We start from the raw sequence: 19,716 nt of genomic DNA, 5'->3' as shown, positions 1-19,716 counted from the left end.
AGCAGTGCCAACCAGTAATGAAACTTTCATCAAACCCCGTATTTTGGATTTTTTGGAAAAAAATACTTTTGCGAACTAGTCCCAGGTTTTTGACCCGATCGGAACCAAACCAGTGCAGAGAGATTCTCTGGAATCTGATTGTCAATAGTTATCAAAAAAAAGTTGACATTCCAATTCACGGTCACTAAGGGCTGCCAAAATGATCGAAGTGGGCGGAGCCACTTTTACTAAAACGGCTATAACTCTTGAACGAAATTAAGATATTTTCACCAAACTTGATACACGTGTATGAGCTCAATCTTTGATCACAGTAAAAAAAAAAAACACGTGGTGAATGGACACTTGATGGCACAATAACACACACAAAAAAAAAAAACATGAAAACAGCTGCCAAGGTGCCATGATTATCTACGAGGACATTGGCGTATCTTGAAAAACATGGCCGCCATCGGCCAATGAAATTTGAGTACCTATTAGACAAGGTTAACGGAGGCCGATCAGAACGAAACTCGGTATGGGTCATCTGCACGACGCCCTGAAGGAGCCTGAGAAGTTTCGAACCAGTGCCACCTAGTGGTAAAATTAAATTTTCAAATGCTTATAGTTTTGCGTGTGGTCGACTTATTTTCATTTGAGACTCCTGAATCCTTGCCGAGTCCAGTGATACCAAACATGCCAGGTTTTTTTTTTTAGTGCTTAAAAAAACTTTTGCGAATATCTTCGAAACCGTTAGTCTGATCGAGACGGAGCCACTGTGGTAAATACGGAACCATAGTTTGTTAACTACATGCTAATGCCAACTGTCAAAATTTTGATAGGAAGTAGCAAAAAAAATCCAATCGAAGTCGCTCATGTATATAACTTCAAAACAAAATGAGATATTTTCACCAAATTTGACACACATATGTATGGGCACACTCTGAGGACACCTAAAAAAAGTGGAGGAGATCAGGCAATAGGTGGTGCTATAACTGTCAAAAAAAACTTCAAAAAACATATTTTTCCTTAGTAAATTGCCTGTATTGGTTTTAAATAGTCTTTTCCATCTATGATCTAAGTGCTTCTATGCTTGCTAAATAAAATATAATACCTTTTTATGTGCTTAAAGCCTTAAAGTGCTTGAACCCTGATAAATGCTGCCAGCAGCTATATTTTCTAATTATTTATTGACTGTAAAGACATAGACATGTATAATGATATGTTAGAAAAGATATTTCAAATAAATGTTTTTTTTTATCATTTTCTAGTCATCTAGTCAAGCAATCCAGTAAAAATGTATCACAGTTTCCACAAAGATATTAAGCAACACAACTGTTTCCAACATTGAAAATTAGAAAAAATGTTTACCAAATATATTAGAATGTTTTCTGAAACTGAAAACTGGAGAAATGGCTGCTGAAAATTCAGCTTTGCTATCACAGGAATAAATATTCTTTAAAATATATTAACTTAGAAAACAATTACTTTATATTGTAATAATATTTCCACAATATTACTATTTTTACTGTATTTTTTTTTATCAAATAAATGCAGCCTTGATGAGCTTAAGTGACTTTTTACCAACCCCAAACTTTACTTCTCATAATTGCAACTATTTCTTGTAAATGTGACGTTGTTTTTCTGTAACTGTGGCTTTATTTCTTGTAATTGCGATTTTATTTGTTTTATCACACAATGTGGCTTTATTTGTTATTTTAAGATTTATCTCACAATTATCTACTTTATTTTTTCTATAAAAATCCATACATATCATCTTTGTTGTGAATTTGGGTCAGTGTGTATTCTCTTTGCGATTCGTGGCAGACGTCTTTGGCATGCAGCGCGTGTAACTGTCACTCCACACACACATAAGGTTAACATTGCGATGAGATCCTGAGCCTTGTAGGCGCCTGGCAAGCTCTCGCAGCAGCTCTGAGAAAATATCTTTTATTAGACAATTTAAACAGAGCTCATATCCTCCAGAGAAACATCAGAGGGTGCACAGCCCCCCTGTTGCTTTATGGCATATATACAACCACAAACACACACGCACACATACACACACCACCTAACCTCACATTCACCCCTGATCCCCACCCAAGCCATAAGTATACGAGCCGCTGAGTGTGTGAGTGAGCATGTGTAGCGTCTGTATCTGTGTGTATTGTTCGGTACCTTATTCCTGTCCTGTGTGTCCACCTCACCAGGTGCCATGTGCTTGAGGAGCAGAGACAGAGGTTTGGAGCTCGAATGACGGGTTGCCAGGTGCAATGGAGTCATTTCCTCCAGATCCTTCAAACGCCAATCGGCATGGCGCGACAGGAGGAGTTTCATGAAACGCACATTGCCCTGAAAAGCATGTACACATGCAAAAATTCATAAACAACTTTTAACTTTACTTGCAGAAATAATTTGTCTGTTTGTAATGATTGGAGGATCACAACAACCTAATGAAGAGCAGGAATAACACTACATTTACTCTAAATGTTTATGTTAATGTTGTCAAATAATTTCACTATGCTATATAACTATTATTCAGTCAGAGCTGTGGCCAAGTCATTAGAACATGTGAAATTTGTTAAGACTGATTCAAGCCAGTAATTCTTAAGGTCTATTTGACTGATCCATTAAAAGTACCGGCTCATAAGAGTCACTTATTCATGAACTGAACAACACCTGACTTCACTGGGGTACAACAGGTTGAAGGTCCAAACTGTTTCAGTGTAGCTTCAAAGGACTCTATACGATCCCAGCCGGGGAATGAGGGTCTTGTCAAGCGAAATGATCTGTCATTTAAAAAAAAAAAAAAATTAAAATGTATATACTTTTTAACCACAAATGCATTCTGCGATGCGCCACGCATTACGTAATCACGTTAGAAAAGGTCACACGTGACGTAGGCGGAAGTACCGCGGTAGGGCGAAAAACTCATTGGAAAATCTAATTTTCTCCTCAAACTTCAAAATTGTCCGACATTGTTGTTTTACCTTTTTTGTAAAGGACGTCTGACTTCTGACTACTTCCGCCTACGTCACAAGTGACCATTCTAATGTGATTACGTAATGGGTGGCGCATCGCTGAGTTAGTGCAAGACAAGCATTTGTGGTTAAAAAGTATATACATTTTTATTTTTTTTTAGAAAATGACTGATTGATTCTTTAGACAAGACACTTATTCCTCGGCTGGGATCTTGTAGAGCGCTTTGAAGCTGGATTGAAACTGCAATTTGAACCTTCAACCCGTTGTACCCCAGTGAAGTCCACTATATGGAGAAAAATCCTGGAATGTTTTCCTCAAAAAACATAATTTCTTTTTGACTGAAGTAAGAAAGACATAAACATCTTGGATGACATAGGGGTGAGTAAATTATCAGGAAATTGTAATTCTGAAGTTAACTAATCCTTTAAGTTTGGTTTCTGTCAAGGCCCAAAATACAACTATTTTATCTAGTTCAGTTACTTCAGTGACTGTACTTAATATCCAGAGGTATTTGTAAATTGATTTCCCCCAGAAGTGTAAAAACAAAACAAAACTGTGGGGTGACCAAAACGTCCCTGACACATCAACACTATCATTTGTTTGGGTGGGACTGTCTTTTTGTCCGTCCAATGGCAGACAGGGGGTATTTGCGAAAAAAAAAACCTGTTTGAAAATAGTCATTATTTCTGCATTTTAATTTGGTGTCTCCAGAAATTACATATTTCACCTTCAAAATGCACCCTAACTACTTTTTAAATGTTTGATCTTTTTGTGAACAATTCATCTAGACATTCGTTTCATTTTTAAAAATTTTTAGACCTCATAATTTTTAATCAAAATATTATAACTCTATCTTCATGTAAAACAACAGACTTCTCTGTCCAGACGTGTGCCGGACTTCTCCAATCATTTAGTCCACTTAAACCCTGCACCTTTATTACAATCGACTGCAAGTTCGCATTCAGAACTGCCTCCATCCAATTTACAATCCAACGTATGAAGTAGCCATAGCGTAAGCTTAGGTGAGAATTGACAAACACGGAAACTCTAAGGATAGAGCAAAACAAAATGCCCTTTACAAATTAGAAGGGTTTTTTTTAAAGAAAAATGGAGAATTTCAATATAAGAGGAGTTACATCACGTAATACATCGGGTCAGAGGTCACCCTTCCGCCGGAATTCGACTCTCTCATGAATGAACGCACGTACAGCCATTGCCGGAAGCCAGTGATTATAGTTTATAAAGTTTTAAATATGGATATTCTTCTTACAAAAACCCGCTTCAGAAGGCATTTATTAACCCATAGGAGTATGGATTACTTTTATGATGGATGGATGCACTTTTTGGAGCTTCAAAAATTCAAGCACTATTCAATGCCATAACAAAGCTGGGAAGAGCCAAGATATTATTTAATATAACTCAATTACGTTCGGCTGAAAGAAGTCATAGCTTCTTTCACGGCTTGAGGGTGAACACATTTTTTGGGGTGAACTATTCCTAAGTCATTAGACTGAATTGTTAAATCACCATATATTTTATCTGCATTTTTACTAAAATGATAAATCATCCAAAGCCTGCAAAATATCTAAATGGAGTGAAAAAACACTTGTTGGTGTCACCCTGTGACATTTATTCTTGGACTGCGTTTGGGATAGAGCAGGCTGTTTATCTATCTAAAGGGTTGAATGTGTCTGAGTGTGAACGGCCCTCCCCTCTCATCAAGTATCCTCACAGGCCTCCTTAGCTCCCGTGTAAAACATTCCGGGGAGAGCCCTCGTGTGTGTGTGTCAGGGTTCTCAGTCTCTATTCCCAGCCCAATTAGAGTGTTAATCCCTGAGCTACAGCTCTTATTGATCTAGATGTCAGAGTGTTAGCCATCAATCCCATCCCTCCCTGTCTTCCTCTCCTCACACTCTTCTCCTTTCCTCTCCTATCCAATCCTCTAGTCTCATTCAAACCATCCCGTTTATTAAGTCAAAATACCACATGACACATACAAGCGCTCTCATATTTAAATCTCAGCAAGAAATATGTCAACATCACAAACACTAGAGGGCAGTAAACCCCAACAACACCAAATTTGTAAGCGTCTATCAAAAACAGGGTCAGCTCAGAGACAGACGGATGTGTGTGTGTGTGTGTGTGTGTGTGTCACCTTCTGTGCTGCGAGGTGCAGTGCAGTCCTCTGACTGTGGTCAGTCTTGTTGACGGCTGCGGCGGCCTTAAGCAGCACCTCTGCACAGTCCAAGCGGTCAGCCAACACACAATACATCAGAGGAGTCCGGCCGAACTGATCTTCGCTGTCCCGCAGACGAGACTCTGCTGTGAACACAAAGCACACACACACATAAAAAGTAAACTGTTATTGGAATCCATTCTTACTATAAAATGAAATAGGTAGTGATATATTAAACAGTGAGTGATATATTGATTATTCACAGTAGATTTATGACGATTTTGCTGGCGATATAAAACCAAACAATATCGCAATGACTTTAATGGAATTTTGGTGTGGTTATTAAGTTTACTAATGACCATCAACAGTGGACACTTTGCTATCCCATAAGGCCATGGGAGTTAAATTTAAAAATATGAGAACTTTGAGCAAAGCAGGATTTTTTACAGAAAGTTCTTCCATAAATTGCTAAATGGTACTTGTTGGTACCAGAATAAATTATCATAGGTAAAAAAAAAAAAAAAAACATTCAAGTCAGGACAATGCAACATGATAGATGTAATGTCAGACAATATATTTATGCTAAAGAATGTACTATAATGGTCAAGAAATGCGTTCCTCGTTGAATTCCGTACATTCCTCAAAAGTATGAAAATTATTAAATGTAGATTTTGTTTTATTTATCTAAATTTTACTTATTTACTGTATTTTAATTCACATATTAAACATTTTGAATGTACTTTGTAACAATTGGTTGAAATCAAGATTTTTCTTTTTTTTTAAAAATGAATTTTAAGCTATTTCAAAGTGAATACTGATTATTGTCAAAAGGATGAAATAGTGTGTGTATATAATATCATTTAAAGCATTAAGTAATTTTTTTACATTTTAATTTTTTAAATACTTAATACTTATAACTTAAATTGACAAAAGTGACAGTCAAGACTTTTACACTGAAACAATTGTATTTCATATAAATGCTGTTCTTTTGAATATTTTGTTTAAAAGTATGCTGAAAAATTATCAGAATTTCCACAAAAATATTAAACACCACTATTTTCAACATTGATAATAATAAAAACTTTTCTTGAGCAGCAAATCAGCATGATTTCTGAATGATCATGAGGCACTGAAGATTTGCCATTACATGAATAAATGACATATTCAAATATATTAAATAAAACATCTATTTTAAATTGTGTTGATATTTCACTGTATTTTTGATCAAATAAATCAGCATTGCTGAGCATGAAAGACTTCTTTCAAAAATGTTTAAAAAACTTTTGAATGGCAGTGTATTTTTAAAATACATCATATAGGCTTACATAGAAAAAGTGAACAGCACAGAGCATTATGAGCATGGATATACAATCAAACATTTTTTTATATTTTTGAGATATTTTTACTAGTGGGTGCAGGAGACTATAGTTCATTTATGTAACTGAAGATAGCAAAATAAAGTAAACTGGCATATTATACCCCAAATTTCTTCATACAGTGGACTACCAGTAAAATTGATAAAGAATTTGGAACCAAAAATGATTCAGACACTTTGACCTGACCATGTTTTGCTTAAGTGTTATCTGACATTATCAAGATTAATTTTTTCTGACACAGTTTAACTCTGAGATCTTGTCATATTTTATTACCATTTTTTTAAACTATAGTGAATAAACTGTATTAATGAATGAAACGTTCAAGGTGTCTGAATAAATTTTGGTTTGACTGTATATGTGTGATACCTGTGATCAGTCTCTGTAAGGTGTTCTTGTCTCCATTCACAGCGGCAGCGTGCACCTGAGATGGATTCTGGGGGAGCAGCATCGCCTGGTGCACAAACACACACATCGGCGGTCATGCAATATGTTCACTCAGGTGCCAAACATCAAGCTTATAGGCCTAGAATCTAAACTCACTTTTTATGAATCAACCTTTGAATGGTGACCAAACCAACATTACATCCATTCGCAGTGGTTCAGCCGGAATGCTGGGTAATCCTCAGACAGGAAGTAACAGGGAGGGGGCAAATCCCCCACTGGGACACACCCTGCCCAACTCATCTCTTATTCATGCTCATCAATATTGCAAGAGACTAAAAAAAATCAATTGCGTACACAAATCCAAACTAAATGTGTGTGAAGCGTGTTTATGACCGCAGAAATAACTTTTTCACTGAGCGCCATAACCCATTCATACAATCCCCTTTTCTTTGCCATTCTTTGTCTCGCACACACACAACTAATTAGCCGCTCTGTTCTCACGCACCTCATGAGAGGGTAATTGGGGTTAGTTAATGCAGACTCATAAAACTACTAAGAGTTACAACTACTTCAGTAGCATGTGTGTTTGTGTGTGTATGTTCTGATTAAAGCCTTTAAATGCTCTCCGATACACTATAATTCAGCTTTATATGACTCTGTGTACTTAAACGAAGGAAATCAGACATCACAAAAAACATGCACACACACAGTCTGCTTTTGGAATCACAATGTGGAAAAAAGACAGCAGGGGGATGCCTTTGAGAAAGGTGTGCGGGTGAAGGAAGAGCTCTATCTGTACGTGTGCTCGCGAGCGTGTTCGCGTAAGACCGCGCGTTAGTGTGTGTGCTTGCGTGATCGCGTGGGAAGTGATTTTCCGTGAGAGAAGGTTTTTATGGAGGCTTCGCTCATATCGACCACAAGCTTTCCTCAATTTCCTCCAGACTAGAACGCACACATACATGCAAACACACACACTGAGACTTAATAACAACAATGCCTGGCGTACAAATCAAACGACGAAATAAAAGAGATTCAGACTTCTTAGAAAAGAAGCTGGTAATTTTCAACATGTTAATATTTTTTTAAATTAATTTTCAAAAATGGAGAGGGAAAATCTAGTGTAAATTATAGTGGCATTATATTAATTTTCATTTCAATGGTGCATACTCATTTTTGGCTAATTTAATTAACAACCTTTGGTGTTGTAGATTATCACAGCTTCAAATTTAATTTACCTAGTAATTCACTTAATAATAGCATTTTAACCAATATCAATTAAAAAATATACAGCATCTGTCATATTAACTGTTTTATACTTTACAGAAATGCCCAAGCGAAAAGAAGGTGTATAACTATTAATTTAAAAGAAAGTTTTAGATAAAAGTGAAAAAAATGTGATATAGAGTCACAAAATAACACTTGTTTAGATTTTCACATCTTCCCTTTGAAACTCTGGAATGCATTAAAGATTTATGCAATGTACACAATGTGTACACAATGCAATGTGTGTGCGTACTTGTATTTATTACTTTGCAGGGTTACATTATATATATATATATATATATATATATATATATATATATATATATATATATATATATATATATATATATATATATATATACAGTCAAACCAAAACTTATTCAAACACTAACTAGATATAATATATATATTTTTTTTACTAGTGGGTGCAGGACATTATTGTTAATTTATATAAGTGAGGATAGCTAAATAAAGTAAACTGTGGCATATTATACCCAAAAATTCTTCATACAGTGGATTACCAGTAAAATTTATACAAATTTGGAACTAAAAATTATTCAGACACTTTGACCTGACCATGTTTTGCTTAAGTGTTATCTGACATAATTAAGATACATTTTTTTCTGACACAGTTTATTTTATTTATTAATTTGTTTAGTTAAAGGTGCCATCGAACGTTTTTTACAAGATGTAATATAAGTCTAAGGTGTCCCCTGAATGTGTCTGTGAAGTTTCAGCTCAAAATACCCCATAGATTTTTTTTAATTAATTTTTTTAACTGCCTATTTTGGGGCATCATTAGAAATGCGCCGATTCAGGCTGCGGCCCCTTTAAATCTCGTGCTCTCCGCCCCCTCCCGAGCTCTCGACTCTATCATTGCATAAACAAAGTTCACACAGCTAATATAACCCTCAAAATGGATCTTTACAAAGTGTTCGTCATGCATGCGGCATGCATACATCAGATTATGTGAGTATAGTATTTATTTGGATGTTTACATTTGATTCTGAATGACTTTGATAGTGCTCTGTGGCTAACGGCTAATGCTACACTGTTGGAGAGATTTATAAAGAATGAAGTTGTGTTTATGAATTATACAGACTGCAAGTATTTAAAAATGAAAATAACGACGGCTCTTGTCTCCGTGAATACAGTAAGAAACGATGGTAACTTTAACCACATTTAACAGTACATTAGCAACATGCTAACAAAACATTTAGAAAGACAGTTTACAAACATCACTAAAACTATCATGTTATCATGGATCATGTCAGTTATTATTGCTCCATCTGCCATTTTTCGCTATTGTCCTTGCTTGCTTACCTAGTCTGATAATTCAGCTGTGCACAGATCCAGACATTAATACTGGCTGCCCTTGTGTAATGCCTTGAACATTGGCTGGCATATGCAAATACTGGGGGCGTACATATTAATGATCCCGACTGTTACGTAACAGTCGGTGTTATGTTGAGATTCGCCTGTTCTTCGGAGGTCTTTTAAACAAATGAGATTTATATAAGAAGGAGGAAACAATGGAGTTTGAGACTCACTGTATGTCATTTCAATGTACTGAACTCTTGTTATTTAACTATGCCGAGGTAAATTCAATTTTTAATTCTAGGGCACCTTTAACAGGGACATTGCACATTAATAAAACATTTCTGTAAATGCATCAGAAATTGACTCAGTTTAACTCTGAGATATTGTCATATTTTATTACCATTTTTTAAACTATGGTGAATAAACTGTGATAATGAATGAAATGTTTTGAAATGAAATGGTTTGACTGTATATATCCATACAGTAGTCAACATTTGAAGTGGATCAAAACCATCAAAGTTGTCCTAAAACCTTCTTCTTAGGACAACTCTGATTAACTTTTTTGATCCACTTCAAATGTTGACTTTATATATATATATATATAAAAGAATGTTAGAATTATGTAATTACGTTAGGTTCCTGTGACGGGTAGGTTAAGTTATAGTGTATAGGGAAGGACCATACTATATTGACTTAAGATTTTGTCAAACATTCTTATATATGATTTTTAATACGTTGTCTTAGTCCGACTGAAGGACCCCACAACGTCATAAATTCCAGATCTTACTATCTTAGTGGGTATCCTTGTGGGAACACTTTTGGTCTTACAGAAATTTTAAAAAGCATACAGAGTGATGTTTTTTTGAAAATGTAAAAATGCAGAAAGTTTTCTGTGATGGGTAGTTTTAGGGGTAGGGTTAGTGTAGCAGGGTAGAATATACAGTTTGTACAGTATAAAAATCATTACGTCAATGGAAAGTCCCCATAAAACGTGTGTTTGTGTGTGTGTGTGTGTGTGCATGTGTGGGCAAGCATCCAGCTTGTCTAGCCCAGCCAAATGACTCCCCACCAGCATCTTATTGAACAACCAGCTGAGTCAGGATTTAGGGAGAAAGAGAGACAGAAAGGAAAATAAAAGAAAGAATAATGAAGAACAAACCACAGGGTCAGAAGTTGAGCTGTGTGCACATTTGTCAGTAAAGCAGTGCCTGGCATTGCAATAGCAGATCTGTATGATTCATATCAACCTCTCCCTTTCCAAAAACAGTGCTTTTATTTAAATCTCTTTTAAGTATCTCACTGAGAGACACCGGTTCTTTCATCTAATGCCCAGAGGGCAAATCCTCCATACTTTCTCCAAGGAGAAAGGGTTCCATGCTGTGGATGCATGCAAGCAAGCATCCCTGTGGATGCCATCCATAGTGTGTCTTGACTGACATGATCACCTTGTGCCTCATTAGCCATGGTTTCCCATAATGCAGAGCAACAAATGAGTCCCTCTGGTGAAGAAGGTGTGCCTTCCAGTGGGCAAGGTAATGCAATTATGTAGTTCCAAAAGTGTCAGTCACAACAAGTGAAAAACATAAGTGCTAATAAACAGTTAAGCAATACACACTGTCAAACATGTGTGACATCTAAGACGTATAACAAACACAATGCACACAATCAAAGCACAATAAGTGGTAGAAAGATATCATGAGTGCATTAGAGAATTCTGTGCATCCATACATAAACACACACATAATAACAAACATATAGCACCTTTTACTCACTATTAGGGCCATAACCACCATAGACACCCCCCAATAACTAGAAATGGCCAAATTGTATTTTATTAGGATGACAAAAAGCTTTAAAAGTTACATTTGTAATCTGGTCTGTCTCAGCAGTCTAACAGCGCTTGTCAATGTCAAAATGATTGAGATGGCCAATCAAATCAAAGAAAGCGGGGTTTATGTTCTCTTTTTGCTCGTGCACAGACTTCAAACAGATGAGCGTGTCAATCTGTCGCCTAATGGCGTTGCCGATACTCTATTCTTTCTGGCGAAATCACAAAACAAAATGCACACAAATATACACATGTATAAATCAAGACATTATTCAAAATTGTATCATTTTTAATAGTCACCTATTTTAGGACCACTAGCCAACAAACATGCTTTAATTTCAGAGCTGAAAGCTCACTAAAACACTCATTTCATTTCAAAAAGTCATTTTTAGCTCATTTCAATACAAACTCGACCAAAAGTAGTAATGTCATGTCCAAGTACCTCGATGAATGAGTCCAACTAGTATGCATTTTAACCATTTTGACCCATTCAGGCCAGTTGTGAACATGATTGGCAGCCATTATCTTGTCGACAGCTTAATCAGCCAATCTCATTGATGTAGAGGCACTCCCTAACACTCACGCCATGCTTTAAGACCATCAGCTCAGAGACCACAATGAGCTGATAGGAGGCAAAACATATGCTGCCTATTTGATATACTGAAATTTTAGTTCAAAATTCAGTGCCACCTCAAAGGAAACACCCTTGTTCTGTATGTTTTCATGAAAGTATGGCACCATTCACTGATAAACTGAGGCTGGCGCTGGCTCTCTCAGGTAATGCGGCAGTGATTTGAACTGCAGCTGCTCCTGAGACTGAGAGACGGCACGGTCTGAGTCCCGGGAGCACACTTGGGCCGGGTTGGTCTGATAGGTCTCTTGGGGCTGGACTCATAGTGAGGGGGAAGTATCATGGCAGACCCTTTCTGACATCTCTAATGAGGCAGCCTAGAGAGAGATATCTCTCTTCCACCCTCCCATTCGCTCTCTTGCTCCCCCTTCTCTGTATCTCTGTTCCTCGCTTTCTCTCTTCACCATCTCCTCTCATAAACACGCACCCAAAGATACACACAGCCCCCCAGGCTATCCCCTATCCTCCCTACAGCGACTAATTGGGCCAAATCTGTGATCTAATTAAACGTCCAATTAGTAAGAGAGGGGCCATTTAGCCGCTGGCTACACCGCTGTGTGCGGGAAATAATGTGATTGAAAAACAAACAGAAAATCAATGAGAAAGAGCGAGAGAGAGGGAAAAGAGAAGAAGAGAGAGAGACAGCGGAAATGAAAAAGATGAAAGAAGATTTGAATCAGTTGGGTGTTTATAAGGTTAGAAAGCAATGACCGACACATACTGTGTTCCCTCACAGATCATGTAGATGTGTGTATCTGCCTGCTCTCTCCCTCAGCAATGACCCCTTGAACACATGCTAATTGCATTATTCTCAAAACACACACGTTAACTGCATTATTCTATTGGTGCAGTCAGTAAGTACATTATTCTATTAACACGCTCAAAGAACCATAAAAATCAGCACATCATCAATTATTAACAGCTCACTTAACCCTGGAGAGAGCCAAGCTTCCCTCAGAAACATTCACTTACCCTTCACTTCATTAAATATTAATATAAGAGTCACATTCAACATGGAGGTCACTGAATGGATTGTTTTCATTCATACTGTACATGCTGAGGCTAAACGGATGCAAGGGTCAAACTAAAGTGGGCATTCCACATTTCAATTGTATCATTTGTCATGATGCAATGAAACATACCAAATTGTGCCAAACTGTGTGTAAGTCATTTTTGGCCAAGTGGTATATATATATAATATATAACACTATAACACTTGGCCAAAAATGACTTACACACAGTTTGGCACAATTTGGTATGTTTATATATACAGTATATATATATATATATACATACACTGTGCAAAAGTCTTAGTCCACCACCAGCTTTGTTGTTTTAGCAATCATATTTATTTTTCAGTCTCTTTATTACATTACAAACAGAAAATAAAGGAAATATGTACACAAAATAGAAAAAAAAATGGCTTTTTTCCAGTTTCTCAAAGAAGAAACTCTGAGAAACTTCTCATCAGATTTTGGAAGTTTTCTTGGCCTTCCTGGTTCCTGCTATTGCTCAAGTGTAAGGGGAGGTCACTAAATAAGTGCAACTTTAGCCTATAAAAGCAAGAAAATTTTTTTTCTGTTTTCAAATTTACTGTATTTTCTGGTTATATTCAGAGACTGAGAAATATGGTCATTGTATCATTGCTAAAACAACATCTAATGGTGGCCTAAGACTTTTGCACATATATACAGTATACACACACACACACACATATATATACAGTACAGTCCAAAAGTTTGGAACCACTAAGATTTTTAATGTTTTTAAAAGAAGTTTCGTCTGCTCACCAAGGCTACATTTATTTAATTAAAAATACAGTAAAAAACAGTAATATTGTGAAATATTATTACAATTTAAAATAACTGTGTACTATTTAAATATATTTTACAAAGTAATTTATTCCTGTGATGCAAAGCTGAATTTTCAGCATCATTACTCCAGTCTTCAGTGTCACATGATCCTTCAGAAATCATTCTAATATGCTGATTTGCTGCTCAATAAACATTTATGATTATTTTCAATGTTGAAAACAGTTGTGTACTTTTTTTTCAGGATTCCTTGATGAATAGAAAGTTCAAAAGAACAGCATTTATCTGAAATACAAAGCTTCTGTAGCATTATACACTACCGTTCAAAAGTTTGGGGTCAGTAAGAATTTTTATTTTTATTTTTTTGAAAAGAAATGAAAGAAATGAATACTTTTATTCAGCAAGGATGCATTAAATCAATCAAAAGTGGCAGTAAAGACATTTATAATGTTACAAAAGATTAGATTTCAGATAAACACTGTTCTTTTGAACTTTCTATTCATCAAATAATCCTGAAAAAAAATATTGTACACAAATATTTTGTACAATTGTACACATTAAATGTTTCTTGAGCAGCAGATCAGCATATTAGAATGATTTCTGAAGGATCATGTGACACTGAAGACTGGAGTAACGATGCTGAAAATTCAGCTTTGCCATCACAGGAATAAATTACTTTGTCAAATATATTTAAATAGTACACAGTTATTTTAAATTGTAATAATATTTCACAATATTACTGTTTTTTACTGTATTTTTAATTAAATAAATGTAGCCTTGGTGAGCAGACGAAACTTCTTTTAAAAACATTAAAAATCTTAGTGGTTCCAAACTTTTGGACTGTACTGTATATATATATATATATATATATATATATATATATATATATATATTACACATATATACATAAACTAAGCACATATTGTATGTTAATCATATTAAAAAAATGACTTATGTGAAGATAATATGAATCTAATTTAGAATTAGGGTAGCACTTTATTGTACAGTCCTGTTACACATGTACAAACTATGTACTTATACCAATTACAATAACAGTGTTATAACTAGGTAATAACTCTGAACCTACCTCAAAACCTAACCTTAACCCATGTAGTTACCTTATATTACCTGTAAATTCTTGGATAAGTACACTGAAAGTACACCATAAGTACACATACAGGCAGTGCAGAATTATTAGGCAAGTTGATTTTCTGATCATATTTTTTTCCCAAGCACATTTTACCAATTCCAATCCACATCAATCTTAATAACTACTATTAATATTGTTTTTAATCATTTATAAGTGATATATAATTGTTCATGAAGGCTGGAAATGAAAAATGCCTTATATTCAGGTGTGCAGAATTATTAGGCAAGTTTTCTTTTACAGGCAAAATGAGCCAAAAAAGAGATTTAACTCAGACTGAAAAGTCAAAAATTATTAAATACTCATGAGAAGGACGCAATACTAATGCAATACTAGAAATTGCAAAGTTAAAGCATGACCAAGGGACAGCAAAATGCTCATTGGGTCAGCGGGGTCAGACAAAAACAGGTGGAAAAGAAAAGACACATGTTAACTGCAAAATAATTAAGAATTAAGGTGAAGAATTAAGTGTGAAACCATCAGGAACCCTTTAGTCTCCAGCGCCACCATTTTCCAGAGCTGCAACCTACCTGGAGTCTCCAGAAGTGCAAGGTGTTAGGATCTCAGAGACTTAGGTTAGCTAAAGAATCCTAAAAAATGACCTGCACTTGATAAGAATCACAAGCTGAAGTGTTATAAAATACATGAAGACTGGGTTTTAATAGGGCTTATAGACAGACAGCTTGAGAATGACTCCTGATGGACCAGCACCACATCCTCTTGTACCACTGTTTGAAGAATTTATCCAGAATCTGGCAGTAAGGTGTTTGAGTTCACTTTTAGTCCATCTCTTATCCTGAAATGTCTGTCTTGCAGAGATGGACTAAAAATGATCTTCCAAAACTTACTGCCAGATTCTGGAAGATAAATTCTTCAAACAGTGGTACAAGAGGATGTGGTGCTGGTCCTTCAGGAGTCACTCTCAAGCTGTCGGTTTATAAGGCCTATAAAAACCCAGTCTTCATGTATTTTATAACACTTCAGCTTGTGATTCTTATCAAGTGCGGGTCATTTTTTAGGATTCTTTAGCTAACCTAAGTCTCTGAGATCCTGAGACCTTGCACTTCTGGAGACTCCAGGTAGGTTGCAGTTCTGGAAAATGGTGGCGCTGGAGACTAAAGGGTTCCTGATGGTTTCACACATAATTCTTAATTATTTTGCAGTTAACGTGTCTTTTCTTTTCCACCTGTTTTTGTCTGACCCCGCTGACCCAATGAGCATTTTGCTGTCCCTTGGTCATGCTTTAACTTTGCAATTTCTAGTATTGCATTAGTATTGCGTCCTTCTCATGAGTATTTAATAATTTTTGACTTTTCAGTCTGAGTTAAATCTCTTTTTTGGCTCATTTTGCCTGTAAAAGAAAACTTGCCTAATAATTCTGCACACCTGAATATAAGGCATTTTTCATTTCCAGCCTTCATGAACAATTATATATCACTTATAAATGATTAAAAACAATATTAATAGTAGTTATTAAGACTGATGTGGATTGGAATTGGTAAAATGTGCTTGGGAAAAAAATATGATCAGAAAATCAACTTGCCTAATAATTCTGCACTCCCTGTACTGTAAAATTAAGTGCAACCTGAATTAGAATACCAAAATTACAAATTATAGCTTATAAGTGAAATTAACCAAAAGCTGAAATCTTCTGGCTCTGGTATACCTCATGATAAGTGTATAATTAACAGCTTTTTAATTGCATTCTACATTCACACCTGCTATTTAACTCTGTGAAATGCATCTTGTTAATGTGACAAAAAATTTTAAGAGAGTCATTTATAACTCTTTGATATGACAGAAGAAGTGTGGTGGAAATCTCTAAAGACATTAATGTGTCTATAATATGCAAGCTTTTTATACTCTCAGTACAGTTACTTTGTAATAAAATTAACATAAAACTACTTTTATGTCAATAATCTCTTCTAAATCTCAGCACAGCTCTTGGTTTCTCACTCTTACCATGGTGATGTCCAGGAGGCAGGGGAGGCCTTAGCAGATGTTACCCAGCTAAGTGAAGCCGCAGGTCCCCCTGGCAGCTCTGATCTAGTGTTCTGCAGGAGAGAGAGCGGATCACTCACACACAGAGCACAAACCACCTGCTCTGACCTACTGTGCCAAACATTACCAGTGCTCAATGCCAAGGCCGACTTACTAGAGTGTGCGGACAAAAAAACGGTCAAACAACACTGGAGTCTTGCAAGAAACTATAGTCTACTTTGACTTTTTTAACTAGAACTTACATCTAGTTTTATTTTTATTGAAAGAACCGGTTAGTCTGTTAAAGCACACAATCAATTAACTGAATATGTTTGAAATGTATGCAGTAAAATAACGGCAAAACAAGATGTATAAAATGTAAACAATACCAAGAGGAAAACTGCATTGCTCATTGTTCTTAGTTGTGTTTCATTCAACTTTGTCTCAGATATCCCTTAAAATTCCTTAGAAGAAATAATTACAGGCAAAAAAAATGAGTCAACTGCTGAAATAAAGTAACAGCATGATGCTAATTCTGGATTATGCTGCTCTAATAATTATCTTTTGAGAGAATTTAATGATATTTGTTTTAGTACATTTTGATATCTCAGGCTTTTAATACCTTGGCAAATCTGAGCATTTTGAGAACTCTTCTGATACACTAAATGAGACACATTACTAAGTCATTTACTTAAAAGTAACGATTCATATGACAGAGATCATATTTATGATTTTTCTTTCATTTGTATATATAAAAAAGCCAGAATCAAAAGTTGTACAATTATAGGAAACCATTTTCCAGGATTTCACAAGCTCATATACTTTTTTTTTTTTTTTGCAAACTAATGTACACTGTGCCTGAATAACAGTGTTGACACTTGACAGTTTGTTTATTTAGGTTGTACGTGGTGGGTTTGGATTGGTAGATAAATCACTAAAACAAAGTCATGTTTATGAATCAGCTGCAGAGCTCAGTTACATCTTCATGAACTTTGTGTCTAAGCTGCAAATAATTAAACAATACTTTTAACAAATGCAAACATAGTTACATAACTGCAGTAGTACTTCAGCGACAACAAATGACAGTGTCTGATTTTTTAATCATTTATTAATCCCGCATTTGGATGTGTTCGCATGTAGCTTGATTGCTAAATATTCAAAAATCCCGTTATACAGTTGGGAAACGATGATGCAACTTACCACATTCAAGGTGAAACACAATTAATCTGATATTTCCATCTCTGACTTTAAACATCACAAGCGTTTTCAATGCATTGCCGTGTTTTCGCAGTTTTCGTAATTTTGGGGACTACAGCCCCGCTGTGGTCAAAATGATACTCCAAAAACTCTTGAGACCGCAAACACATCTGGGCACGTATGTAAATAAAACTACAAATACCAAGGACCACATTCTCCCGACACGTTCCATACTGGGATTGTAGTTTTTTGATAAATAAAATACAGTTAGCTCAACGACAAAAGCCCCACATTGAAACTACATTTCCCATAATCCCCGGCAAACCCGGAATTCCAGTTCCCGTAGCCCCGGCCGTATGTAGTGCCTGTTTCCTGCAGCAGAGGAGAAGGAGGTGGTGTCCAGAGACTGGCAAGATCCAACAACATCGTAACCTCAACCAACACCACTATACAATGAAATTATCATCAATAATACCCGCTCCCGAACTGCACTACTTCACTCTCCTGCTGGTATGTGTATGAGTAATCGCGTGCTCGTTCAGTAACACACTTCTGGCAGGTTTACTTGTGATAGCTAGCTCATATAACGTTAGCTATTAGGAGGGTTTATGAACTTGGATGTGATGCATTGTTATTTAACGGGTTATTATACGAAGGCCTCTAGAATTTGTGCAATGAACGACTTCAACTATGTCAACTCTGAATGTCTCAGTAGGTCTAATGGCCTATAGTGAATGTAGGCTAGCTACAGAAAGTGCTAGAGAGCTGGCTAATTTGGCTAACCAGCTATTAGAGTTACCACCGGACCAGTCATAATGCAGCTGTAAGTATGGGACATTTTGAGAGTTTTGTAGACTGTGGGTCAACTATTCCCATTTAATTCACAACCACACTCGCTTATAAACACTGTCATTTATAAACATTACCAACTTGTATTGTCATTTAGAATGTTTGCAGGCAAACTAACGATCACTGAATCATAAAAACCTTTATTTTTAGCAGTCTCAAATAAAGTGTTGAAAGGGCTAAAGGACAACTAGTGTAGATAATGACGGAAATAGATGAGGTTTAAATGGGAAAAGAAGGCACTACGTCACTCGCAGCGCAAGTTGTGGAACCTTGTAAATGTTAAACGCAACTTGTTGAAATGAGCAAGTAATTGATGTGCTTGCATGTGTCCTGTTTCCATTCATAGTTGTAAAGTTTCACAGACAGCAATTGATGTGAGCTTGTTTAACTGGAAAAGTCCTTTAAACAAATGAATTAAGCACTTGAAGTCGTTTTTACAATAGGAGTCATACAGTATGCAGCTGTCAACAGTGATCTTTATAGTGCTAAAGCAAAGAGATGGATATTTTGGGATTCGTTTCATCCGACTTCGCAGTGAAGAAACCGGTTGGTGAACTGCTCTGTTGTGGCCGAATCCTATTGGCTGTCAACCCGGAAGTGACCCGCGCTGCGCCGTTTAGCACAGCATGATGTGAAAGCCACAGCTGCGGTAGCGTTGCTGTCAGTCTAGTTCATTTTACAAGCTTTCAGTTTCATTATGTATTTTAGCAGTAAATAGAACGGGACGCATATTCGTACGGGACGCATGCTCGTAGATATTTTTTCTCATAAGTTGTCAAATTCAAAGAATTTGGTC

At 36.1% G+C, this 19,716-nt stretch overlaps 2 protein-coding genes across 5 annotated transcripts in view; one reads left to right on the top strand and one right to left on the bottom strand.

Annotated features, from left to right (window-relative positions):
• invs (inversin) overlaps positions 1-18,263 on the bottom strand; it is a 37,425-nt gene extending 19,162 nt beyond the window's left edge. The window contains exons 1-5 of one of the 3 annotated variants that reach the window (XR_007178955.1): positions 18,075-18,263; positions 16,857-16,948; positions 6,877-6,961; positions 5,114-5,280; positions 2,155-2,328 (exon numbers count right to left, since the gene is read on the bottom strand). Coding sequence is in view for 2 of the 3 variants with exons in the window: in XM_048152106.1 (XP_048008063.1) it covers positions 2,155-2,328; positions 5,114-5,280; positions 6,877-6,961; positions 16,857-16,859 (429 nt within the window). In the remaining variant the exon portion in view is untranslated. The remainder of the gene's footprint in view (positions 1-2,154; positions 2,329-5,113; positions 5,281-6,876; positions 6,962-16,856; positions 16,949-18,074) is intronic. The other 2 variants (XM_048152106.1, XM_048152107.1) reach the window with 2 other exon arrangements.
• Positions 18,264-18,426: 163 nt separating this feature from the next.
• Positions 18,427-19,716, top strand: part of erp44 (endoplasmic reticulum protein 44) — a 20,674-nt gene continuing 19,384 nt past the window's right edge. For both annotated transcript variants that reach the window (XM_048152113.1, XM_048152112.1), the window contains exon 1: positions 18,427-18,581. In XM_048152113.1, coding sequence (XP_048008070.1) covers positions 18,525-18,581 — 57 coding nt within the window. In that variant the 5' untranslated portion in view covers positions 18,427-18,524. The remainder of the gene's footprint in view (positions 18,582-19,716) is intronic.

This window comes from Megalobrama amblycephala, linkage group LG13 (assembly GCF_018812025.1).
Source record: "Megalobrama amblycephala isolate DHTTF-2021 linkage group LG13, ASM1881202v1, whole genome shotgun sequence".
Lineage (NCBI taxonomy): Eukaryota > Metazoa > Chordata > Actinopteri > Cypriniformes > Xenocyprididae > Megalobrama > Megalobrama amblycephala.
This window is presented reverse-complemented; position numbering and strand designations above follow the sequence as displayed.